Below are 27,142 nucleotides of genomic sequence, written 5' to 3'. Positions count from 1 at the left end.
ATCTTCTACTCTTCTTTGGAAGAATTTGTGTAAGATTGACATTATTTCTTCTTTTAATATAAGGTAGAATCTGTTGGCAAAAACAGCCATGATTGGAGTTTTCTTTTTTTGAGAAAAGTTTTAAATCTCTTTTTTCCCCTTGATCAATATCCCCAGTATTTATCAATATAATTAATGTTTTAAGGCACAACTTTTTTATATTGTTGGACCTCTGTAGTGTATATTTATTTTCTAATTTATTAATTTTGTGCTTATCTTTATTATTTCTGTTGTTTTTGTCCTTATATCCATGTCTGTACACACACACACACACACACACACACACACACACACACACACATTTCTATCACATCTAGGTGTTTTCTCTTGGGTATTTCCAATGCATGAGTTCTTGTTAATGCTGTGTTGAATCTGCTCTGCTATTAAACATATCCACCGAGTTCTCAATTTTAGTTATTGTGTTTCTTAGTGCTAGAATTTCTAACATATTCTCTTTCAAAGTTGCTATCTACATTTTTATAGTTCCCAGTTTTTGCTGGAATTTTCCATCTTGTCCATTTTCTTCTTTGCATATGGCGCATGCTGCCGCTTTTTCTTTGCACACGGCATTCATAGTTACTTCAACTCCAGTGTCTGATCGAGTGCCAATAATTGGAACCTCTAGATTGTTCCTATTGCCTTTGTTTTGCACTTTCCCCCCTCATATGCCTGGTTATTATTATTTTTTTTACTGTGTACTAGATATTGTAATCAAAATATGTTCATAGAAATAGTCTATGGTCTCGATGGCAGTCTCTTTCTCTAGAGAGTTTTTATATGTGTCCTGTTGGCATTTCGAGGCACTAGCAATCAGAGTCACCTGAATCCAAGTTGTGGGTTGAGAAGCTGAGCTGATTCGGTCTCCTGCCAGCTCACCCGGCACGTCCCTCCAGGAACAGCTACGAACAGTGTGCTCAGCCTGCAGAGCTTCCCCCACTCCCCCTTCCTCCAGCACCAGCCAGTGCCCACAGAGAAACGGCTGAGTGCACGCTGGCCTGTCCAGGGTTCCCTCTTTCCCGGGTCCTGGCTGCTTACTTTTCTCTCTCCTGTTAGCACATGGGTGTATTGAAGAAGATGGGTTTTCTCATTGTCCACTCTTCCGCGCTGCCCTGTGGGCTGGAAGGCCTGGCTCCATCACAGGAAGTAGGAGTGCAGCAACTGTATTTTCAAAGCTCCCAGCTGACTCTGAGGGGTGACCTGGCTGAAAACCCCTTCACTGTGGCCCATGTGCTGTCTGGGCTGAACAGTGCCCCCCCAGATGAAGATGGTGTTTGCAGGGAACACGCCCACTCACACTTCTCTTTAACGCGTGCTGCACGTCACAGCTGCGCCAGGTTCCTCAACGTCTCACCCACAGCTGGGCCCTGCTCAGTCCTCCATTCTTTCTCTCTGACTACAGTGTTCTGTCAGTCTCTTCCCACATTGGCTGCTTTTTGGGGCAGGAGATCTTTGAGGCTTAAAGGTACTGACACACTGTGAACCAGGCAAACCTGGTCAGCAGCCCTTTCCTGCAGGTCCTCTGTCCTTTCTGGTCACATTCCTGTTGTTCCTATTGTCACTGCACTCGCCTGAGCAAACCCCAGTTCTTTCCGACCTGCCCTCCGTTGCCTGCCATCCTTGTTGGTTTGGCCTGGGGCATCTGCAAAGCAGGAGACACACTAGGGAGCGACTCTGGCCCCAGCTCGTCGCTCAGGAAGGGCCCCATCTGGAAGAGGCCAGCAGCAGGCGCACATGTTTATCTTTGCCCCGAATTTAAAAGTTTCCTGTCCCGATCTCATGTGCTTCACCAGTATTTTTCCTCTCCTTGAATGTGTACCCACCTTTATTTTCTGCCCAAATACCTCTAACCTGAAGCCAGAGTGGGTATCTTAGAGGACAGGTGTCCTTTGGTAGTCCCCTACTTAGAGCTCATCCTGGCTCGGAGTGACCTCCAGGGGCCTCTGGAATCCACTGCACGGGGACCAGCTGCTGGGTCTTGGCCCTGGGTTCTCTGTGCCACGCCCGATAGCACTGCCTTCTCCGGGCCTTTCACTCACTCTCTCTGTGGCCAGAAGCCCGAGATCCAAGTGTCCCAGGGCATACTCCCTCTGGAACCTCTAAGGGAGGGTCCTTCCCACCCCTTCCAGCACCCGGCACTCCAGGCTCGTCCTCTGTCATTGTGTGGCCTCCTCATGTGTCCGTGTCTCTCCTCTTCTGTCTCATAAGGACACTCTCACTGGACTGAGTGCTGCCCGGATGACCCAGGCCGAGCTCATCTCAACGCCTTTGGCTTGATCACATCTGCAAAGAACCTTTTCCCAAACACGATCCCATTTTCAGGTTCTGGGGTGAGGACAGGACACACCTAATTTGGGGCCACCAGTATAATAGCCCCCTGCATAGAGAGCCCTCCTGACTGTTGGCTGTAAGATGAGAGACCCCTCTACGCCCACTGGTTCCTTGTGGGGTCAGGGGCTTATGCTGATCGACTGAGGTTTCTATGATGACTAGAAGTTTCTATGAGTGTCCTCATCTAACCCTCAGGGCACTTCTGGCGAGAGGGTACGCGTCACCCCCACATGGTGGATGCCTGTCTATTGACGTGAAGTATCTTCCAGTTCTCCATCCCGTCTGCGCTACGTGGTACCTGTGCTCCCTGGGTCTTCTTTCTCTCCCACCTCATGGCATGGGCTCCTGCTGGGTGCTCTGCTGGCAGAACATCTCGTGACAGGGATGGGATTTAATTCATGGGGCGCTGGGCAGGCATCTTGGAGCCTGGTACCCATGCTGGTTTGGGGGCCACTCCAAGGACTTCTTGGGTCCCCGAGTGGGCAGGTAACAGCAAGCTCCTTGCTTTTCTGTTCCTGTTGGTTCTGGGGGACCTTCCTTCCAGCTGCTCTGCGGTCCTGGGCCCTGAAGGGGCCCCTCTCAGAGTGGGGTGGCTACGTCGCCCTAGAGGGCTTTCCCTTAACCGTGAGACCTCATTTTCTTAGCTCCCTGTGCCCAGTGCTCCCCTTGGCACTGCCGGCCAGCTGCATGCTTGGGATTCACAGGAAACATGCTGACGGAAACCAGGGCGGCTCTGGGGGCTACAGTAAAGTGTGGCTCCTGGGAGGTGGGTCCCCCTGAAACCACCAACCCCATGGTGCCCGGAGAAGTTTCTGTTGTGGACACCAATTCTTTTGAGCCGTAGGGGAGGACAACTCCACCTTCCTCGGTTTTCCTAGCCCATGAGCCACCTTTTGGAGAGCTCACAGCCTGTCCTGGGGCTGCCCCATTCCACCCAGCCCTGTCCTGCCCAGGTCCTTTGGGGGTCCAGGGTGAGGACAGCAGTGGCAGGATGGGCCACAACCCTAGGGTGGCTGGGTGGCCTGGGGAAGCTTGCCTCCTCTGCTCTTTCTTCCCTTGTGACTGGGAGAAATTACCTTTGACCTGTGAACAGGGAACAGCGAGGGTGTGATTAGTTCCCAGGCTTCTTGGACCCCATGGACCTTCTGGGCAGCAACCTGAGGCTACATGACAGGACAGGAGCTGCATCCCACTCACACAGCCATAGTCCAGCCAGCCCCGCCTGTCGGGCTGCTCAGCACCAGGACTGTGGAGGGCAGGGTGCTGGGTTGCAGGGCTGCTCTCCGCACTGAGCTGGGGCTCCGAGACCATCCCCGTGCGCTTGGCGGGCGACTGTGGACTCAGAAAGGCGGCTTTGTGCAGCTCTTGGAGGCTCCCGCTGCCTGGGACGGCCCTCTGGTGAGACGAGTGGTCATTGACATCGAGTGTCCGGGGCACCGCGGGGTGGGTGGCCATGTTATGATTAGCAATGTGAACAATTGCCAAAGGGCCGTGTTATACTCAAATGGACTCAAATAAAGAGCTGAAGATGATGGGGGCAGGGCTGGGCTGGCCCTGGGAGGTCCACAGGATTCTGATGGCCTTTGTTCCCCTGGGCTGTTTACTGGAGGGAGGTGCCCTCTCCACGGGGCAGCACCAATACTCCTAGACCTTGACACTGGGAGCCCGAGCCTCTGGTGGGATGGAAGTGAGAAGCGGGAGGTGAACAGACACCAGCTGCCTCCGGCTTCAGGTCCCTATGGCCTTTCGAATTTACTGTCCTATCCTGACCTTGCCTTTGCTGAGGGCCTCACACACACATCTGAATATCCCAGGAGGTCAGGGCCTGTGGGAGCCTGGCAGATTGCCTCTGTGAACAGCAGGTCTCCCTGGACCTGCTGGCCAGGCGTAAGCCTCCCTCGGTGCCACTGGGGCAGTTGTGCTTGGCATTTACCTGGGGGCTCTTACCATTATCCCTCCAACTCCCTCTCCCTCCAGATCAGTGTCCTGGGACCAGGCCCTAATGGTGCCCAGGGAACACTTCCGGGCGGGCCTTCCTGGATCCTTGGCGCCTGGGTCCCAGGATCACCTGCCATGGAAGTCTCTGAGGAGAGGGAGGCACAGGCTCTCTCTACTTTTTCTTTTTCTCCTTCTGCACACTTTGTTTGGAACTTCCTGGTTGCCTTTGAGAGTCCAGCGGCATGTGGCAAGGCTCTTCCTGCGCCCACAGCCTCCCCACAGGTGCCCTCAGCTCAGCTCCATCACCAGAGCTGCTCCCTGGCTGCCAGTCAACCCTGCAAGTGTCATGCCCTCCATCGAGGTCTGTGTGGGAGTCAGTTTATCAGACCCTCAGGAATGCTTGCATTTCCAGGGCCTGTGGGGCTTCTCACACAGACCCTGGGCCTTGGGGGTCACAGCCGTGGGCCCAGTGACACTCCAAAGGCTCTGGTTCATAGTCCCAGTGGTGAGATGGTATCTCAGACCCCCAGTGGGTGTAAAGATTCAGCCCTAACCTGTTTGGCTCAGTGGACAGATGGTCGGCCTGCGGACCAAAGGGTCAAAGGTTCAATTCCTATCAAGGACACGTACTTTGGTTGCAGGCTCCTCCCTGGCCCAGGCCCTGGTCGGGGCTTATGGAGGAGGCAACCAATCGATGTATTTCTCTCACATTGATGTGTCTCTCTCTGTCTTTCCCTCTCTCTAACACTCTCCCTAAAAATCTATGGGAAAATAGCCTCGGGTGAGGATTAACAAAAAAAGGAAAGAAGGAAGGAAGGAAGGAAGGAAGGAAGGAAAAGAAAGGAGAGAGAGAGAGAGAGAGAGAGAGAGAGAGAGAGAGAGAGAGAGAGAGAGAGAAAGAAAGAAAGAAAGAAAGAAAGAAAGAAAGAAAGAAAGAGAGAAAGAAAGAAAGAAAGAAAGATTCAGAGGATTTGGGTGGCACCACACCCACCCCTCGGGGTGGAGGACCAGTGATGCCCAGGCAGGAGCTCAGGGAGCCCGGGCGGCTTCCTTCTGATGCCCACTCTCCTGGGAGCCCTTTCCCACCTGCAGGGCCTGTGGCGGCATCTGTCACCAGCCTCAGAGACACACCCCATTCCCGCAGAGCACAGTGGGTGGGGCCCGGCCACTCATTTCCCAATCCAGCTTGCAACATGTGCAACCCAGGAAACTCAGCCCACCCGAGGCAGTTGGCGCTGTGCCTTTAGAGGAAGAGGTTAATGTCAAGAACCCAAGCCGAGATCCTGCATTTAGACAGCAGAGCCACTGCCAGGAAGCAGCCTCCTCGGAGGCCAGCAGCCTCGCCAGGAGCTCAGCAGGTGCGGCTTCCCAACCAGGCCCACAGGCGTCTGAATCACAAGGGTCCTGTTCTTTTTAAAAGGGGACTTCTCCAGTGGGATTTCTGCATAACTCTAGTTACACCAGAAGGTTCCGGAGTTAAGATTGTGTGATGTCTCACCAGTTAGACACCTACACCTGGTGCTTTGGCAAAGAACGTTTCTCTTGTGTTCACGGTGGAATCAGGTGGCCCTGGTTGCAGGACCTTTCTCCGCAGAGTGGGGTCTTAGTGCACAGGTGTCTTCATTCCACCGCGGGCTCTGAGCTCAGGAAGGTAGGGTGGGGGCGGGGCTTTGTCCCTCTCAAGGGTGGGACTGAGTTTCCAGCAGTTTGGCGGAGTCAGGCAGAATGGAGCCTGAGGACAGGGGCGGCTGCTGTGGACATGCTCCTGGGCAGGGCTGGGGCCACCGGGCTCTCTCTGTAGGCTCCCCCTTGAGAGTCTGAGAGCATCCTGGGGAGGAGAGGCTGGTCAGGCCCAGCATTTCCCAGAGGTGGTCCCAGGGAGGCTGTCTGCGAGGCAGAGGCTCCCTGGGCGAAGGGGCCATCAGGAAGGTCTCGCACATCAGTCCCCCGGTAGGGCCATGGGAGTAGGAGGTGGTGTGGATGGTCCTGTGTGAGCTCTGGGAACCCTACGGCAGGTGCCAGTCCCCAGCCCCATGCATCCTGCTGGCCTGCCCCCTGCCCCACTCTGCACGCTCTCTGGCTGCTCACCCCAGTGTTCGTGCAGCTTGCCCAGGCCCTCACTCCAATAAGGGTCGGCCATTTGGGTGCACCCAGCTCCTACTTGGGGAGGACAGTGTCAGTTGGCTTATTAATGCCCAGCATGCCACAGACAGTGGCACCAGAGAGCGGAGGGGAAGTAAGAGGCAGCTACAGACTGTGAGGGGCCTTGGGAGCCAGAAAGCACCCGGTTATAAGAGGCAAGATGGTCCGCTCCACTGGCCAGGTCAGATTGCAGGAAATGCCAGCAGGTGAAGGTGTAGATTGGGGACAGGACAAGGAGCTCGTGGGGCATCAGAAATGAGTTGCTGGGCATGTGCTTGGGGGAGCCAGAGAGTAGAGATGATTCACATCTATCTTTATATTCAGGGCACAACCATGTTCTGTCCAGGAAGGGGAACCAGGAGAGCACAGAGCTGCTGTTGCTGACACCCTTTAAAACCACACCTGGCCCTGCTCACAGACACACCTGGCCCTACTGACACATACCTCACCCTGCTCACAGACACACCTGGCCCTACTGACACATACCTCCCCCTGCTCACAGACACACCTGGCCCTGCTCACAGACACACCTGGCCCTGCTCACAGACAAACCTCACCCTGCACACAGACACACCTGGCCCTACTGACACATACCTCCCCCTGCTCACAGACACACCTGGTCCTACTGACACATACCTCCCCCTGCTCACAGACACACCTGGCCCTGCTCACAGACACACCTGGCCCTGCTCACAGACACACCTGGCCCTGCTCACAGACACCGGGTCCTTTGGCAGGCATGTCACTAACACAGATTTTCATTCCTCCTGATTGGGGCGCTGTGTGCTAATGTCATGTGGCAACTGTGACTGTCACTTTTTGGGGTCTGTTCTGTGTCACTTTTTCTATAGGTTTTGCCTCAGGCTGTCAAGTCTTAAGCATGATTAGGAAGAGTCATTCTGAAATGGCGCCTAGTTCATTCTGGAAATAGGGACCTTGTCATGGCTGGTCTTTGGAGCATCTATACCCTGTGAGGGGGCGGGGGGCCAGGGATACCATGTGATATCTGAGAGACAGCCCACCCAGTGGTGAGGCAGCCCCTGGAGCCTGGTGGGCACTCAGGGGCAGGTGTTCACAGGTCCAGATGGGTCACCTGGCCAGGAGCTTCTGTTTGACTCTTTCCCGGGTGGCTGCCTTCTGGGTACCCAGCGCCTGCCCCTGTATCTCATGCTGCTCCAGTCTGTAATTCCACCTTTTGACTGCCTTGCCCTCTCTAAGCCTCCTTTAAAAATGCAAATCCGGTAACACAGTCTGCCCCACACCCAGTGTATCAGTTCCCTCCTGACCCCTCTAGGACAGCGCCTGCCCCGCCTCAAGCAGGACCTGGCGGAGGCTAATGGCTCCCCCAGAACTGGACATACTGGCTCCCCACACCTCACCAGCCTCCCGCCTACTCTTCTCCCTGTTCCTCGCCGTCCTCTTTGACACCATCAGAGCCCAGGGCTACTGAGGGGTCTTTCTAGGGAAGCAGATGAGAGAGGACCAGGAGAGAGACTGGGTTTTCACCTGGAGCCAGGGGCCATGGACCATGAAATAAATCAGAACTTGACTCACTGGGGCTTTCCCGAGCTGTTGAAAAATGCTTGCTTTGAAGAAACGGGAACAGAGCCTGCTGGGCATCCAGGCTGCCATGTCTGTGGCCAGTCTGAGTGATACCTGATCAGTCTCCACTTCTACCATACATTGCCTTGTGCCCCTAAGGGGAATATTGGCCAGGGAGGGTCAGCTCCCCTGGTAATGCAGGACACACATCTGGCAACATAGGACACATACCTGGGCACACACCTGGGCATACAGGACACATACCTGGAGATGCAGGACACTCACCTGGGGGTGCAGAATACACACCTGGAAACACAGTACACACCTGAGAATACAGGCCACACCTCAGAGAACGCTTCATTCAGTGGGTTGGCATTTTGACCTCCTGGCAGCCTCTTCCTCTAAGTGACTTCAGTTTTCATTATGTGGAAAGTGGGTGGCACAGGTGGGAATGGGCATGGAAGGCTGCCCTGGGTTCAGACTCACCTCACTCCCCAGAAACCGTTGGCGCAGGAAAGCAGAGGGGTACCACAGCCTCCACGGGGGTGGAGGGGAGGAAGGGTAGGAGAGGAGCCAGTAGGTAGGGTGCTGGAGGCTGGCCCTTGGAGGGAGGCCCCTGTGTGCAGGCTGTCATTGCTGGTACAGAAGGGCTCTCTGGACACCCCTGTATCCCAGTAGACCTCTGGTGGAGCCCTCGGCTTCTTTTTAAATTAAATTTATTATGATTACATCATTATGGAACTAGCACATGGATTTACTGGGGCGATTCAAACAGCAGAAGGACGTGACCCCTCCCCTCAGCCCCAGCCGCCCTCAGTCTTCCTAGCAGCTCTGACACTTATTTCTCTCGTCCCCATTGTCTGCTTTCCCAGAGTGGGGGCGTGATTTCTGCTATCCCATGTCCTACATCTCCACACAACAAACAATAGTCTTGGAGATCTTCCGGTATCATACATAGGATCTAACTCCTTCTGTTATTTTTGTTAAAGTAATTTTTAAAATATTTTATGATGATCATGCATTTTCATAGTAAAACAAAGCAGAAACCCAGAACAGAGAGCTGTGTTCTGGGTCTTGTGGCCGAGTTACCTTTGCAGCTTCAAGGTCACAGACTGAGTGGTTGGCAAGGTTGAGGGCGGCAGGGGCAGTGAGGGTGTGGTGGGGGAGGGGAGGTGCCCTGCTCCACCCACCTCCCACCTGGGTCATTGCTCCAGGGCCGTTCTGTCCACCATCACTGCAAACGTCTGTGAGCTGATCCGAAGTGACAACCCATCAACACACACAGACAGCCCTAAAATGGCATTGACGGTAGAGGCACGCCGCCTGCGGCCACAGCTCCGGAAAAAAACATGGCAGGTTGAAGCTGCCGGCCACCTGGTGAGAAAGGCCCTGGGCCTGCCGCCCCCAGGGCTGAGGTTAGAGGCTTCTGTCTGACGGTCTCCTGCTCCTTTCCGCTGCCTGCCCACTCGGGGCGGCCACAGCGCCCTCCCCAGGGTTACCGTGGATTCTCGCCAGGCTGACTGCCACCAACAGCCTGCTTGACAAGTGTGGCAGAGCCCCCAGCTCATCTGTCCGCAGCCGTCGGCCCCTCACCCCGGGGGCGTGGTCTGGAAGGGCTTTTCTTCAGCACCTTTAAAGCATGGGCCCCTTTCTTCTGGCGCGCAGGGCGGCAGACGGAGACCAGGTGGGGTTTTCAGTCTGGGAGGAACCTCAGCTGTCCGGTGGGATTCGGGGCAGCATCGGTGCAGACCGTTCATGCATTGCAGCCACATGCCGGCGCCTTCCTGCGGTTCCAGTCTCCACTCGGGCTCCCCCGCCAATTCGTCTAAAATCACACGCACCATCGCCCTCTTACCTGCCTTCATTCTCCTCGGTGCACTGCTCCCTACCTGAGGTCACACCATTCATGTTGTTTACCTCTTTGTTGCCCGTATCCAGCTGGAAAGTAAAGCTACGACAATAGAACTTTTTCACATCTTATTCCGTCCTTCTCACTTTTTTTTTTAAAAAAAATATATTTTATTGATTTTTTACAGAGAGGATGGGAGAGGGATAGAGAGTCAGGAACATCGATGAGAGAGAAACATCGATCAGCTGCCTCCTGCACACCTCCCACTGGAGATGTGCCCGCAACCAAGGTACATGCCCTTAACCGGAATCGAACCTGGGACCCTTCAGTCCGCAGGCCGACGCTCTATCCACTGAGCCAAACCGGTCAGGGCTCCTTCTCACTTTTTAATGGACTCATTAAAGCCCCGTGCCCAGCACGAGTTGGTGGGCTGAGGAATGTGCGGTGCCCGAGCAGGTTGGTGTTCACCCCCCTCCCGGCCGCCCCTGCTGTCCTTTATCCTCAGGGTCCCTAGAGGCTGAGGCTCTCAGAGAGCCCACTCTGCGTGCCAGAATCAATGTATCTGTCAGCATGTGCTCAGAGCACTTCACAGGGATTTGTTTTGTTCTTGTCATTGGTGGGGTGCCCGGTCCCGCCACATGTGGCTTGTGGGGGGAGGGGTTTGTTGTTGGTTCCCTGGGGGGTTGGCTCAGCCCCAGACACTGAGCGGGGTGCGGCGGGGGAAGGGAGGGTGCGCTTTGGGGAGGAGCCCTAGCTTCCCCCATCCAGGTTCTTGCTATAAAATAGTGCTGCTAGGATGCTGCAAAATACAGAAAAGCACAAGAATGGCCCATAGTTCCAACACCAGAGCCAGCTCTCCCCAACGTACTCGGGCGTGCTTTCTTCTCACGATATGCTGCTTCCTGGACCATGCACTGGGCTGGAAGCATCAAGGAGGTTTCCTCCTCTTTGACCAAGTTGAACGTACGTGCACATTCCCACCAGTCAACACATGCTTCTAATAACTGCTGAGCCACGTCTCCTTCCTGGGCACCGAGTGCTGAAGAGATGCTCAGCCGACCCCTCAGGAAGCTCCTGTTTCAGACAGAGGAATAGTGTCAGCAATAAACCTGGAAGCGATTCTGCCGCCACCTGACTCCTCGCCTCTGCACCGATTCCTTGGAGGGATAGCGCTCCTGGTCCCACCCCTGAACCCTGTGGGAAGCCGGAAGTGCTGTCCAACTCTCACTCACACCCAGAGCCAGCTGTGCTCCATCACCGGGTGTCCAGGATTTCTCTCAGCAGCAGGTGCACTTTTTGCGCCATCACAGAGGATGGGGGGCAGAGTGGGACCACAGCCCCCGCGGCCCCTGAGAACATCCAGTCCAGTGGTGGAGGGCATTTGACTTCTTCCTGTTGGGAATTTGTAGGATCTTGAGTTCAGCAGGGCCACCAGGACCCCCCACAATGCCCAGTCGCCCATCTTCCTCTGTCCTAATGGGTGTTGAGAAGATAGATTGAAGGGGATGTTCAGTGAATGGCAGAGTTGTGAGCAAGCTTGCACAGACTTCCCCTGGATTGTGTGTTGTGCGCCAGTGGGTCCCGAGTTCTGTCCTCTCATTGAGCCCCGGCAGTGTCCTTTCTCAGCGAGGCAGACAGAGATGAGGCACTCCTCAGGGATCCAGGGGGATCTTACATGTGGCTGGGCATCTCTGGGTCTTGCCCTGGCTACAGCCTGTTGCAGTGGGAGGCTGCATGGCTGCATCGCGTTCTGTGCTCATGAACCCGCTAGAGGCAGCACGGGCTCCTATCTTCTGAGCCCCCGGGGACCCAGCCCACCTTTGGGGATCTGGCACCTCACAGAGGCAGAGCCTCACGGGCAGGTCAGTGCAGGCTCCCCATCTCCCCACACAGGACCCTCAGTGGTGGCCTTCCCCCAGTGCATGCAATCCCCCCACCACCCTGTGCCTGGCTGATGCCCTGGCGTCTCCCTCTCCCACTCGCAGGAGGGCAGCAGGCTCAGCCCTAAGGTGAGGGTAGCAGCCGATTCTGGACACCCCCTCCCCAAGGATGGCGTCACTCCATAGACCCCGGGAAGGATGTCTTTCTGGGGAGTCACCCAGCAGGTGTGGCCCAGGGAAGAGACCCTGATGGGGGCGTGACAAGGAAGGGGCCCTGAGCCCCAGGTGTCTGAGCTGGGTGCACTACCCATGGCCCTGCCAGTTGCTGATGGCTTTGACTATTTGGGGAGGGTCTTTAACCCAGCAATTGCTGGCAGGGTGCTGGTGCTTGAGGGGCAGTGTCGAGCCCAGCAGCAGGACAAGTGCTCACCATCCTGCTGTGGCCCCTGGGCAGGGGTTCTGCCCCCTCATGCCCAGGGCTCGGCTCCGAGGGGCCCCAGGGGCCCTGCTACATCCCAGGTGCCTGCCAGCCCCCTGTCCGGTGAGTGAGCTGGAGGAGCCTTGGGCAGCGGCCCTGAAGAAACAGAATAACCTCTTTCTTCTCTCTTTCTCCACCAGAAACATGGCCGACAGCAAGGCAAAGCCCACCAAGGCTGCCAACAAGACACCCCCCAAATCCCCAGGGGACCCTGCAAAGGACAAAGCAGCTAAGAGGCTGTCACTGGAGTCAGAAGGTGCCAACGAGGGGGCGACCGCCTCGGCCCAGGAGCTCAGCGCCCTGGAGGAGGCCTTTCGGCGGTTCGCGGTGCATGGGGACACCAGAGCCACTGGGAAGGAGATGCATGGCAAGAACTGGTCGAAACTGTGCAAGGACTGCCAGGTGATCGACGGGAAGAACGTGACTGTCACCGACGTGGACATCGTATTCAGCAAAATCAAGTAAGTGACCTGGGCTCTCTCGCTGCAGAGCCAGCTTCCCAGAGGCCTGTGGTCAGCCAGGCCGCAATCCAGGGTCCACTGATGGATTTTGTATCTTAACAGGCTGTGAGGAAGTGTGATGCTTCAAGATCCTTCCCTTCCCATCAGATGCCCAGGGATTGGAACCAGAGCAGGCTGCCTTGGGGTTAGCTGGGACCCGGGGAGGGGGCACTGCCCTGCCCTCGGGAGCTTGGAGGGGTCTCAGTGGCAGAGCTCCTGGCCCACTGTGGGCTGAGCCTGAGAGGTGCCGCTCTGAAGCCTGTCCCCCAGGTCTGACCTGCATCTCACCTGCCCCTGCCCGCAGCCCCTCTGAGGGGCTCCCCTTTCCTTTGGGAATGATGGCACATGAAGAAGAGTGTAGGTGACAGAGCAGTTAGCACCTGAGTCTTCAGCTGTGACCCAGTGACTGTGAGCAGTGTGCTCATGTGCTTCCTCGTATGCATATACATCTGTGTGCATGCAGGTGTGTGTTCCTGTACACCTGTGAAGACACATGTGTGTGTGCATGTACATGTGCTCCTGCACACAACCTTTTTCCTGGACATAGGGTGTGTATCCAGGAAAGGTTACACACACACCCTTCCCTTTCCACTGGGCATCTCTGGAGCATGAAAATATTCTCCTGCCCTCTGCACCCATGACCACATGTGGGAAAATTAACAGCACCCCCAAGACCATCAAGCATCCAGCCCTCTCTATCCAGGTCATACTTGTTGCTAGAAAATGGCTTTATTTCAGTTTATTTTTGGCCTGTGTCCATCAAGGTTGGTGTGATCCTTTAGTTATATGTTACTGTGACCTTGCCATCTTTCATCTCAGATGCCCTTGCACCCTCCCTGCTGATGGCCTGGCTCCTCCCTCCCTCCATCCTCCTCTGAGCACAGAGGCAGTGAAAAGGGTTTTTCTTTGCACCCCCAGAGCCTATGATTTTATGTCCCCACTTTGCTTGTGGAAATGTTTGGTGTATCTCCATCATGGTGAGGTCTCCCCAACTCCCCAGCCTGACATACCATCCTGACAGCCACGCCAGGCAGACGGGCCAGTCACCATGGAGCCATAGGCCAGCTCTGCTGGGGTTGGCTCATTCCCACCAAGTGGGAGGTTGCATGGGGTGGCCTGGCTGGGGCAGGGTGGAGGTGGCCCCACAAGTGGTCCCTGAGGGCCAGCCATCAGGACCTAGTCACCAGCACAGGAGACTGGCATTCGCCAGGTAGAGGGACTCGGCCTCTCAGTCTCACCTGAAGAGGTGGAACATTGCAGAAATACTACAGTCGGGTCAGAGCCCCAACGACACAATAGCGCAGGGTATGGGATCCTGGTGGACACTCCATTTCCTGTGAGCCTGTGCCTTCTCAAGGCCTAGGGTTAGAGAAGGGTGTGGGACCAGGAATTGAAGGGAGGGGTGGATGCAGGTAAGGAGGTGGGGTGCAGGTGAGGAGAGGAGGAGGAGGGCACAGGTGTGGAGGGGAAGAAGAAGTGGGAACCTGTGAGGTGGAGCAGGAGCTGGGCCAGGTGAGGAGGAGGAGCTGCAGCAGGGACTGGGATGAGGCCCAGCATGGGCCCTCTGTCCAATTCCCGGGCAGGTTCTCTAGGCCTTTAGCATTGGTCTTTGTAAACCCAGTGTGTCCAGGAGAGGAAGAGGGACAGACCCAGGAGCAAAGGAACCCCAAGAGCTGTGTCTGTTGGGGAATGTTACAGAAGGGCTGGAGGCAGGTGAGATAAGTATTGTGTCCAGGGACAGGTCACCCCACCAAGGAGTGCCACAGGTTTCACACCCTTGGCACTGGCCCAGACATGCAAAGTGTCGGGGCAGGTGGGGACAATTCTTCTTTCCTCGCTCTTAATTTCTTCTGCAGTAAGTTTCCTTTAAGCTATTGCATGCAGGCATGTACACACATGTTCACACAGGAGCTCACACATGTATACACAGACCTGCCTGTGCACATGAGCTCACAGTGCACACGCACACACACGTACAATACCTTGAAGGGGGGAGGTGGCAAGTGCGGTGGTGGCTCAATCAGAAGACAGCTGCCCTGGACAAGCCCAGAAACCCTGTGTGCAGGAGGCATGTGCACTCCATTACCCACATGGGGGGCACTGGCTTCAAGGAGTGAGTGGGCACCAGGAAGGACTCCATCTGCTCCCCATGCCTATCCTGGGAAGCAGGATGTCAGCTGCTTGGGCTCAGGGCTGAGGGTGGACCTCAGCTCATGGGCATGGTGGGCCCCCCATTGCAGAGCCCAGGACTATTTGTAGTCCCCTGGTGTCTCTGCCCAGGTCACTTTGGAGGACATGGAATGGGAGAACGGGTAACTATGGCCCAGCCCAGTGAGGGGTTGTGGTCGCTACACAGTGAAGACCAGTTTGTGGTGGCTACAGGGGCCCCTAGAAGGGAGCAGGGAACCCCCTGCCTGGGTGGCTTTGCTGGATACCACAGGTTACAGTGGGAGGGACTCACGCCCTTATCCCTGGGTGGGAGGGGTGGACAGTGCCCTGGGTAGGGTCACAGGATCCTGCAAGACGGACTGAGACCTCAAAGTTGCTGACTTGGTAGAGAAGAGCAGCTCTTCTGTTTGGGGGCGGTTGCCAGGGCTCTGGGCGGTGACGCCAGCCAGGGTATCTGCAGCCTTTGTTTAGGTCCTGTCGCCATGGCAGTGCCTGTTTGTTTTGATGTTACTATGTGTTAAATTTTAAACAAATTTCTTGCAGCTCTATACCAGGTCTAGATGGAAGACTATTGTTACCTAGACAGAGACTCTGACATCCTCCACGCCCCAAAGGACAGATGATGGTCTGTCTGAAAGATTAATTAATCAGGACCTCATATGCACAAGCAGGAGGGTCACCCTGACAGTCTCATTTGGGGGGCCATGGACGGCACCATCCCCTTCCATCCTGTCTGCAGGTGTGGGGTCAGGCATGCGGTTCCCATCCTGCAGGTGGAGAGGACAGACCAAGGGGGCAGAGGAGGGCGGGGTCTCTGCTGCAGCTTCTCCTGACCCATGCACACGCCTGTCTGGTGGGTGCTGTGTGAGTGCAGAGAAAGCAACCTGTTTCTTGTGATACTGGTGCAGGGACACAGCTCAACCCGTGTCTGGCATCTGGGTCTCAGGTTAGAAGGAAGCAGGTGGGCGGGGCTCCCTGTCACTGAAGACTTGGAAAGCTGCTCCATTCTTGCCACACACCCTACAGTCAAAGCCAGGACACACAGAAATTGTTTGAAGCAGGGGCTCCTGGGCCATGGGTGTGTACCTCAGAGGCTCAGCATAGAGGCACAGGCCTGGGGCCTAGATGCCATCCAGGGGTGTCCAGCGCCCAGAGAAGGCTGAACCCATAGCAGGAGCCCCAGCAAAGCTTGAGTGTGGGGTGGGTTGGGGTGGGGTGTCACAGAGAGCTGATATGGCCATGCTCCGGGAGGGAGGGGCAGTCCCAGCCCCTCCCTCCAGGCTGGCAGTGCAGTTGGGGCATTGGGGTTGGTGCACCCAGCCCCTTGCTGTGCTTTCAGCTTCGGGTTGGGGTCTCCCAGTGTCAGGGTGGCTGTGGTGGGGAGTGCTTCTTTGTGGGGCCCTCTGGTGACCACTGGCAGCAGTGCAAATCATCCACCAGGCCTCTGGGCCCTGCCCCTCCCAGGGTAAATCCAAGCCACCACAGGATTAGGAAGAACCTTGAGGGTGTTTTTCCCTACTTAGGGGAAGTAACTGAATGTGGTGGGCGGGAGGGGTGGGGGGCAGGTCACAGCTGTCCTTCAGGCAGGTCGGGGCCATCTGCAACCAGACCTACGATTTGAGTGGCTGTCAACTGGGTCTGCACTCGGCTCCACACCTGCTGGGGCCCAGGCAGGCAGACCGGTCAGTGGAGGGGGCGGCCCTGGGCAGGGGTGAGGGCAAGTGTCTGCCAGGAGAGCCCTCCACGAGCATAGCAAGCAATCCTCCAGGCAGGGCTCCCCAAGGGGTGCGTCCCCCCCAGACAGCTCCTCCAGGCTCCCCCACATCTCACTGGCCCAGGGGATGATGGGAATGCTATAGAGGCTCCCAGCTCTCTGACCCTCATCAGTGCTTTAGATCCCCCCCTCGACACCCCACTTCCTGCCCACAGTGGCATCCCGGCTGCTCTCTGGACAGGTCGCCAGGTCCCAGCTGCTGCTGGTCAGGGGAGCCGGGGAGAACCAGCACTTTCTCTGGCACTCCCATCCCTCCGCCCCCAGTGGCTCAGTAGGCTGGATGCTGGCCCTCAGAGAGGGGCCTGGGAGAGTGCAGTTCGCTCTGATACTCGAAGGTGCTGGCAAGGAGGGCACGGGGGTCACGGTGGGTGCTCCATCCTGGGTGCATCCTGGGTGTTGGCCCTGGAGACACACAGGCCTGGGTCTGTCCTGGGAGGGCTGGACTGGCCCGAGTGTCCCTAGGTGGCCTTCAGGAGCAGCCCGCCCAGCCCCTCCCTGCTTGCCCTGAGTTGGACCTGGAGGCCCAGGGGACGCAGGGGCCTTGCGTCTGGCTTTCCAGCAGAACAACAGCCTCTGAGCAGAGCTGTGGGGGTGGAGAGCTGTGGGGACACCGCCATGTGCACCTGGGAACAGGCTCGCTCTGTGTGGACTGCAGCGTGATGTGATCCTGTCCCCGGGGAAGCGCCTGGCATTGTCACTGTAGAACTCCCTGGGGACTCTCTCAGCAGTAGGGCACCAGGTGCCCTGGGGAGGGCTCTGAGACCCACCCATCAGCCACAGTGGGATCCTGGGGGACACCTGGCCCGGCCAGGTGGAGCGGGCAAGTCAGGGCCCTGGACCTGTGTGTCCAGCCCAATCTGAATGCACCCTTTGATGGGAGTCCCTGTGGGCCACCACCCCCCCCCCCCCCGCCCCGGCCGGAGTGACTCACCCTGGTGGCGCCTGGTGCCGCAATGCCCAGAGAGGGCTGTGCACTCTAGCAGCTGGTCACCGGGCCAGCCGTCGGGCCTGGTATCCACATGCCAGCCTGGGCAGGCAGTGAATAGGAGACAGGAGCGCCTGTGACAGCCCAGGACAAACAGGCCTTTCGGGCCCCAGAGGTTACCCACCAGCAGGAGTAAGACGAGAGGCTGTGTTTGCACCATTCCAGGCACCTTCCCTGGAATGGCCCTCCATGCCCACAGACTTCATGCATTTGTGGATGTTGTCTGAGAGCTTTGAGGGGCAGAACCCACCACCAAACACTGTTGGTCTAAGCCCCTGCCCTGTGGTCCTGTCCATGCAAACGCCCTTGGGACAGACGGCTCTGAATGTGCCAGAGGGCCCATCCCTCCTGCCAAATGGCCTCCCTGAGGGGTGAGGTTGGGCCGCAACCTCCAATCAGCAGTCTCCTGCTCATGGGCCTGTCGGTCAGCATGGCCCGGTCTTCAGACACACATGTAACGTGGGAAGGAACCTCTGTGCTGGGGGCATGCTTGTCCGTCCACTGCTGAAGGACAGGGGCTATTTCTGGGTCTTGGTGACCACGAGCAGAACTGTGAGCAGAGAGGCAATAATACGTGAGCTTGACTTCATTGCTCTTGAGTGAGAACTCAGGAGTGGGTCTTGAGGTCATGCCATAGGTGTGACCTTTAAGAAACTGCCAGACAGCTTTCCACAGTGGCCGCCACGCTGTGTGCCCACCGGCTGCGTCAGAGCCCCAGAGCCCGCATCTCCCCAGCACTGGGGATGTCTTCCCAGTCCTCTAGTCACTGGGCCACCTGTGGTGTGCGGTGTCTCCCCGGGAACTGACGACGTGCAGTCTCTCCGTGTGCTTGTTTGCCACCCACTGATCTTGGTGAAGTGTCTGCTTCCAATATTTTGTCCAATTGCTTACACTGGATTTCTTCTTCTTGTTGAGTTTTCAGAGTTCTTCATATATTTCCAATACAGTCCTTTATCAGACATGCTTTGCGAGTATTTTCTCCCAGTCTGTGGCTTGTCTTTGCATTATAGTGTCTTTTGAAGAAAATAGTTGTAAGTCATCCTTCTTTTGGATGGCCTGTTTTCTGGTGTCATTTCTAAGACATCTCTGTCTAACCAAGGTCGTAAGAATTTTCTTAGATGTTGTTCAGAAGTGCTATAGTTTTAGGTTTTATAATAAGGTTAGACGGACCACTTTGAGTTAGCCTTGGTATATGGTGAAAGGCACAGGTCGAAGCGCATTACTTTACGTGGATGTCCAGTTGGTGAAAGATGATCCTGGCTCCACTGAACAGCCTTTGCTCTTTTGTGGAAAACATTTTTGCCATTTTGAACTGGGGAATATCCAGTCAAACTGGCAAAAATGCTTTTTTTAGTTAAAATTATAAAAGGTGAAAAGCCATTTTAGAGCGTTTCAAAATTGTAGGACTGACCTCCTGTGGGAAACTGTGCTGCCATCGGTGCGTCTGGATGAAGGGTTGCACGCGGCCTCTGCCCAGCCCTGTGGCTCACCCTGTGCTGCGCATCTGGACTGGCACCTGTCAGGCTGTACGGGCTCTGGGCAGGGGGCAGCAGGGTCTCAGGTGGTGGGCCTCATGTGCGGGCCCTGGGCACACCTTGCTGGGTATCCTGGGAGTCCCCCATCTTGTCCCTGGGTGGTAACCATGACCCACAGACTGCCTGCCAGCCAGGACCAAGGCCTCTTCCCTATGGTTCAGATCTGACAGGCTTCTCACCCTAACTTTTCTTTGAAAGTCCTCCCAAGTGGAGGCCACACACATGCTCCATTTAGAACCAGACAACAGCTCTGTTTTAATGTCCAGTTGTTCATAAAGGATGTGCTTCCTTTAAGCTTTTTTCCAAGACAATTTATATTTGCTGCTGTTGCCAATGGCAACTGACTGTTGGGTGAAAACACTGCAGGGGGAGGGGCATGTTCTGTGTTTTAATGTTAGACTCACTTCTGGTGTGGGCAAGAGGCAGGGTGGGGGTCCCCAGGCAGGGCTGGGGTCCCCCGATGTCAGTGGGTGCCAGGCCGCGTTAGGTTTCCCCAATGTCACTGGGTCCTGGGTCCAGTGCCCAAGTTCCTTCTCCTGCAGGGGCAAGTCCTGTCGGACCATCACATTCGAGCAGTTCAAGGAGGCGCTGGAGGAGCTCTCCAAGAAGAGATTCAAGGACAAGAGCAGTGAGGAGGCCGTGCGAGAGGTGCACAGGCTCATCGAGGGCAAGGCCCCCATCATCTCAGGAGTGACGGTGAGCAGGGCCGCTGGGCCGGTCCCTCAGGAAATGGGGTCCATGAGGTGGAGGGGACAGATGGCAGTGGCCTAAAGACAGGGTGGGATCCCTAATCCCCAGGTGTGGGCTGGCCCAGGCCACCTCCCTGGGTTAAGTTGACAGTGGATTCCAGGAGCACTAGCACCCCTTGTGCTCGGGCCTACCCACTTTGGTTCCCCTCTCCAGCTCCCCGCGACATACCCATTTTTTCTCCTGTGGTTCGATGACAGTTAATCTCCCTCCCTGCTCTCCTGCAGAAAGCCATCTCCTCTCCCACCGTGTCGCGGCTCACGGACACCACCAAGTTCACGGGCTCCCACAAGGAGCGCTTCGACCCATCAGGCAGGGGCAAGGGCAAGGCCGGCCGCGTGGACCTGGTGGACGAGTCAGGCTACGTGCCAGGCTACAAGCACGCGGGCACCTACGACCAGAAGGTGCAGGGGGGCAAGTAGCCAGTCCCCCGGGGACAGGGCCTTCCTCCTTTGCTGGCCCCACATCACCTCACACTTCTTTACATTCCTGGGCTCACTGGGGCAGAACTCAGACGCTGGGGTGGAGGGGCTGTGGGTGACTCCCAGACCTCCTCCTGCCTGGAGCCCCGGCATGCTCCTCTCCTACCCCAGGTGCGGACCCTGAACTCACTGATCTTCCTCTAATGCACCTGCCTCATCCCATGTTGGGAAGTCAACAGATGGTCATTTCCAAAGGGTTTCCTGGATCCAGACCACACAGGCCACCTGGTTTGCAGGTGAAAGGGGTGTTTTAAAGGAGCAGGTGGGACAGACCCTGCCAAAGGTGATGCTGACCTCCTGACCAGCAGACCTGCCCAGGAACCACGAGGGCAACATGCACTAATGCACTAACCAGCAGCACCAGCGAGATGAAGTGAACCTCGAACAGGACAGAGGGACGTCTGTGAAGGCTCCATTCAGATGTGCGACATACAGGTGCATGCTTACACACGCACACACAGGCTCATGCACTCATGGACACATGCTTACACTTGCCCATGCACCCACACATCCACTCACACACACATGCTTACACACATGCCCACGGACCAGGTCTGTGCCGAGGACGGTCATGTGAGTGAAGGCTGGTGTGCAAAGGAAGGTGAGCCAGTGAAAGAATGCTCCTCAGGAAACCAAAGGAAAGTGATCTGAAGTGTGAAGTTAGAAGTTTTTAAGATGGGAACTAAGGACAGGTCAATTCATTTTGCTTTTTAAAGAAAAGAAGAAATCAGAAGAAACAGTGGCCGTGTGTTTATTCCCAGAGCGGATCAGGGAAGATTCAGAATATCCTGTTTCTGTGACTCTCTCCCTATTGTCCCTGTGTCTCCAGGTCACGAGACCCTGTTGGCCCTGAGGCTCCCTCACAGACAGGTGTGTGATGGGGCATCTTCTGCCCGTCCCTGTTCTGAAATCAGGGCCTCGAGGCTGCCATTGCCGTGGCTACTCCCTTTGCTCACAGTGCAGCACAGATCTCTGCGGCTCCAGCCTCTGCAGTTAATTCTGAACTCTCCCGACCTGGGAGTGCAGGAAACTGCACAACAAGACCAGGCCAGGGAGGGCCTCCCCCATGCATATGCTGGGGTTGGTGGGCGCTTTCACAGTGGCCACAAGGCAACACACCATTTGCATGAATGCAGCCACAGCCTGGTGTGTCCCCTGCTGGACACGTGGTCCTGGAGCCGGTCCTGGGAAAAGCCCACGGCAGTCTCAGAAAATGCTTCCTGGAGCCCGGCTGCCACAGCCAGTGTCTGCTCTGCACCCCTTCCCGGTCATATGGCCTGGCCTAGCACGGGCGGCTGAAGCAGGGACCGGCACTGCCATGGCACACGGGCTGGTCACCGCTGGGGCTGGGAAAGGCTCAGGGCCAGCATCTCCAGCTGTGTCTCCACCAGGCCCCTCGCACGCTGGCCTCCCTTCACCATCCCCCTGTCCGCCTCTGTGGACAGCTTAGTTGGAGGTTCTGGGAGCTCACAGCATGTGGCATTGGAGCGCAGGCTCCAAGGGCCACTTCTAGGGCTAATCTCACCATTCTCTCGAAAGTTTCTAACTTGGGGATCCTAAGCTGCCTGGCAAGGCTACTCGCAGTGAGGAAACTGAGGAGCAGGGGCTGGGCAAAGGCAGGCAGGATGCCAGTCCCCACCCTGTGCCTCTCTCCTCCCCCAGGATGGACCTTTAGGGGAAACCCAAAGGCAAGGGTAACCTGTGGAAAACGTGTCTGAAGACAACCGAACGTGCAGTGTTTCTTGACAATAAGCTGATCACAAACCACAGCCCTTGTGTTCCAGTGCTGGCGAGGTTTTCTTCCATGGCCACATTTCTCCCCATGCCTGGCGGCACTGCCATGGGGAAATGCCGTGGTCTCCTGCCCCTGAGCAGCACTGTTCCCCTCGTCACAGACACTGGAATCGGCAGGACCTCAGCTACTACAGCAATGCACGCTGGCAAAGGCTCCCCACGCCACAGCCCACAGAGACAGATGTCACCTGGGCCTGCCATGGATGCAGGCCCTTCTCAGCCCTTCCTTGCCTGCTGGACCCTGGAGAGAGGTGCCCGGCACCAGGACAGGTATCCTGTCCCAGAGCATTGTCTTCAGGCAAGAACAGCCTCCACACGAAGGTTCCAACCCCCGCTGAGGGCCAGCCTGCCGGAGCACCCTGGGAAATGGGGTCTAAGCAAAAGAAACAACGTGCGTGTGTCCTCCGACCCCGTGGCAGCCCGTGCTTTCTCCCATGGTGCCGCCTCCGAACTGGACCCCTACGGCCCTACGAGGCAGCCCTGGCCGCGGAGCACCAACCCCACCCCTTCAGGCTGGTGGAGGTGAGCTACTTGATAGGAAACCATTGGCCCACATCTGAGGAAAATGTCAGAATGCTCTGCTGACCCTAATAGCAGCAGCTTCTTTTTGGGTTTTCTGAATGAAATCAAGTGCACACAGCTGCTCCCTGTCAGTGGCCCTCCCTGTCCCCGTCCACCCAAACTCAGGGGAGAGCCCCACACCCTGGGCCCGACTCCCCACATGCCCGGGCCGGGAGTCTGTCCACAGCTCCACGGTCCCGCTGGCCACACAGGCACTGCGGTCACCCTGTGTCCCCTGCCCATCCCCAGGCTTCGTCAGGCTCACACACAAGCCAACACATTGTTCTCCAGTCAAGTAGAGCTTTGAAAACCCACCCTCCCCTCTCTGTCAGAGAAGGAGGAAGAAGGGCTAAGTCATGCAGACTCAGTATCCACCGTTCTGCCCCTTTAATCGCCTGGTGAATGCATCATTGCGTCTGTGTGTAGCCTCTAAACTCTGACTTCACTGCACAAAACTGACACACATGCATGTCCCTCCACCGGGTTCTGAGTATTGTGACTACGTAGGCAGTGTGTGTCTGTGCTGCATGTTTTTATGCAATGCCAGTCAGCTTCTAACCACAGTCACATAGAAATTAAATGTCTATCTGTGAACAAAGGAAAACTGCACAGCAGGCACCCCAGGAGACAGGCCGCGTCCGAGGGGAGGACACCCGGGAGATAGGATGCATTCCGAGAGGGGGCCAGTGCAACGGTGTCCAAACATCAGCAGAGAACAGCAGGAGTGCATTTGAGAACACTGATTATACCAGAATACCTATTTATTTCTATTTAACACAACTGGGCTGTAGTCATGAATAGAGTTAGCTTTACCAAAACTGAAGTTCAAATTACATGATTTTAAAATATTATAGTAAGATATATATTTATACTGGAGTATTTTTACACCTTTAATATTCTCGGGCTTGAGTTTTGAGACAGATGAAAATTAGAGTGGATGCTGACCCTTCGGGGAAAGGTCCGCGGAGGCCTTCCACTGGCATGGCTCACTGCCTGTCTGCGCTCCTCGCCGCTGTGTCCCAGTGGCTGAGAGCTCCGGGCAGGCCAGTGGCCGTCTGACCGCCCGAGTGGACAGAGACTATGGCAGCAGGCAGAGGATCACCGACACCCTGGGCCAGTACAATCGCCTATTTCTGTGAATAGTTTTAATGGCACAGGCCACGCCCATGTGCTTATATACTATCTGTGGCTGCTTTTGCAGCGACATTGGCACTTGGGGGGGTTGATACAGATGCCATGACCCATGAAACCTAAAATATTCACCATCTGGCCCTTGACAGGCGAGCCCTTGAGGACCCACTTGTGCTCATTCCCTCCTGGGTATTTATACACAAGCTGGCTACTCCCTGTCCTGCAGCACACACCATATGGGGGCGCTCTGTTGTCACCTGTTCAATACAGTACAGGTTGACAATTTAGCTGTACTGTGAAATTTTTACCCTGAGTAGTTTCCTTCCACTGATTTACCACTGAACACTTTATGAAATCTGGTGGCTCAGGGGCCTGGCCTTCGTCTGTGGGCACGTGGAGAGCATGGCCAGTGTGGCAGCATGCCAGGCAGTGGTCACTGTGCTTGGAGATGCTTTAGTTAACTCTCTCTCTTCCTTTAGACTTTTGAAAAACCAAACCAAGCCAAACAAAGGAAACCTGCACAACTTAAAATAAACTTGAAAGTGATCATATACTAGTTTGTACTAAGTTTTTTCAGGAAAGGGAAATAAAATTTATATATACATGCAATATATTTTTACACCATCTTATTGTTAGGGAGTACTGAGTGTATCACTTTATCAGAGTGATGGGTACAGTAACGTCAATGTCATGGGTGTTCTGACTCAGAAAGTCTAAATGGCATTAAGCAGCAACATCCCTGGGGTTGGAAGGGCCCTGCTCCCCCTCTCTCAGAGTGTGAGGCTCAGAGTCACCTATGGGGGTGCTGTCAAGGCCTGGCCTGCAAACCTTTAGTGAAAGAGCTAATGTCTGTCTGCACAACGCTCCTCATGTGTTCGCTGTTGTTAACATTGTTGTCAAAAGTGATAAATAAAGTGTTAAATGGTGGATCTCTTATCTTCAAAGTGTATGGTCTGGACAGGCAATAACATGGGCACCAACATCTAACATGGGACAGGCCCTGGGAGAGGTCCTGAGAGGGGTCCTGGGAGGGGGTGCAGAGCCATGACTTCGAGGGCAGAGAGCCTCCTCTCTCTCACCCAAAACTATTCACTCCTCACTTAGGCGACCACTGACTCAACCCCATGCTATGTCACAGGCCTGGTCGAGTTCTAATGCAGCCCTGGGGGAGTGGAGGGGTGGGGGGTGGGTGTTTAGATCCAGGGGTACAGGACACAAACTATATTACAAACAACACAGCAGCCCCAACAGGAAGGCCGTCATCAAATAACTGCCAACCTGAAATTCCATCCCAGAAAATAGTTTTCAAAAATAAAGATAAAATAAAGGCATTTTTAGACTATAACGGGGAACTGCCTCCAGTAGACATGCATAGAAATTATAAATGCAGAAGGAAAATGATCGCAGATGGAATGTCTGAGATGTGAGGAAAGAAAGTGAAACAAAGAATAAATAGTAAATAACTACAAATACATTGTGACTAACTATATAAATAATCTCTGTGGGATTAACAATATTTCATTAAAATGACTGAAGAGCATCGCGTGTGAGCCAGAAGGGATCCTCGGGGGAGCCCCATGCTCATGGCTGCTGTATGATAGCAGATGCGCATGAAAGAGCTGATTAAATAAATATGAACATGTAAGAATACACCAGAAACATGCATGGCTTCCACACTAGTAGAGGTGAAATGCTAAATGATAAAAATCTAAAAACAGCAACAGTGGCGAGGGAAAAACTGACAGAAGACACTGAATAGCACAAAATGATATGGCAGATTTATACTAAAATATATCAATTCCATTAGAGAATAAAGCAATAGAAACACAGAACAGGAAAATTGATAGAATAATACTTTTAAGCCAAGTGTATCATTTATTTCAGCATGGCTAAAAAGGAAAGGGAAGAGCAGAAAATGAAAATGAAATGAAGACCAAGGCTGGTTCTTTGACAGGACTGATCAACTCAACCAACTTCTGATGGATTAATGAAGAAATAAAATTCAAACAACCAATGAGATGACGACCGAGGGGAGTGGGCGTTGGGCATAGGAAGCAGATGCTGAGCAGTTGGCATCTTACTGGGAGGACACAAGAGCAGGGAACCCTCCAGGCCATGATGAAGACTTGACAAAGTCTCACCAGCCCAACAGGGTCTCTGGAGGCGATCCCCATGGCAGATGATCCCCGTGGCAGGAGGGCCAGGCCCCACAGATGAAAGCTGAGGCAGAGCCCAGGCCACCAGCAGTTGGCGGTCATCTCTTACAAGCATGGTAAGGTCTTACTTGAAGGGACACAACTGCCTCTACATCTCTGCCATGGGGACACACTTCAAATGCTGAAGCTATTAAAACGATATTAAAAGATTGAGTATTATGCCAAAAATTTTGAAAATTAGGCAATGAAACAAATTCCTAGAGATTCATAATTTATGAAAACTAACTGAAGAAACGGAAAGCCTGCAAGTCCTATATTTTAAGGTAAATAACTACCAACTATAGTGGAAAACCTCCCAAATCTTAGTGACTAGACACAACAAAGTTATTTCTCACTCACAAGAAGTCCAACTGAGGTCAAGTAGAGGTCTCTTCAGCAGAAGAGAAACAGGCTTCTTGATCTTGTGACATAGCTGGCAATGTCATGAGGGACAGGAAGTACCAGAGTGGCCCACCACACAATTACATCATGCTTATTATGTGTCAGTACTGTCCTAGAACCTTATTTATAATAAATCATTTAATCTTCACAGCAACCTATAAGGCAGGCACCAGTATTACCCCATTTTACAAATGAAGAAATCGAGGAACAGAGAATTTAAATTACCCAAAGTTAAACATTAAACGGTGTATAAAATCTTAAACAAAATATTAACAAACTAAATATAACAATGTATCTATAAAAGAAAACCCATCATTACTAAGTTGTGCTTACTCCAGAAATTCAAGGTGATTTTTACATTAGCAAATTTTGTAATTAACCACATTAACAATAAATAAGTTTAAAAATGATCTGATGACAAGAAATTCCACCCCCATACTTTTGGTATAACACATTTTCTGGCTAAGTATAAAAACTGATGCCTCTGGACACAACCGTGACCAGACAGACAGGTGAATGGAAGGACACCTGAAGCCCAGAGACCCCTCTATGGGGGAGACCTGATGCCCCTCTGACTTCCCCAGAGAGTCCTGACCCACATAGCTACACACAGCATCTTCTCCGAGGCCCGTTCTTCTTCCTCAATTAAACATTGTTCTAAAAAATTACTT

The 27,142-nt window shown here is 54.5% G+C and overlaps 1 protein-coding gene across 3 annotated transcripts in view; it reads left to right on the top strand.

Annotated features, from left to right (window-relative positions):
* The window catches only part of TPPP (tubulin polymerization promoting protein), a 31,160-nt gene extending 6,357 nt beyond the window's left edge, over nt 1-24,803 (top strand). For 2 of the 3 annotated variants that reach the window (XM_080681451.1, XM_080681453.1), the window contains exons 2-4: nt 12,337-12,657; nt 19,702-19,855; nt 20,134-24,803. In XM_080681451.1, coding sequence (XP_080537577.1) covers nt 12,341-12,657; nt 19,702-19,855; nt 20,134-20,328 — 666 coding nt within the window. In that variant the 5' untranslated portion in view covers nt 12,337-12,340 and the 3' untranslated portion in view covers nt 20,329-24,803. Of the gene's footprint in view, nt 1-10,585; nt 11,126-12,336; nt 12,658-19,701; nt 19,856-20,133 lie in introns of those variants that run through there. The other variant, XM_080681452.1, reaches the window with a different exon arrangement.
* The last annotated feature ends 2,339 nt before the right edge of the window (nt 24,804-27,142 follow it).

Source organism: Plecotus auritus, assembly GCF_963455305.1.
Source record: "Plecotus auritus genome assembly, chromosome: 7".
In the NCBI taxonomy this organism is placed as follows: domain Eukaryota; kingdom Metazoa; phylum Chordata; class Mammalia; order Chiroptera; family Vespertilionidae; genus Plecotus; species Plecotus auritus.
This window is presented reverse-complemented; position numbering and strand designations above follow the sequence as displayed.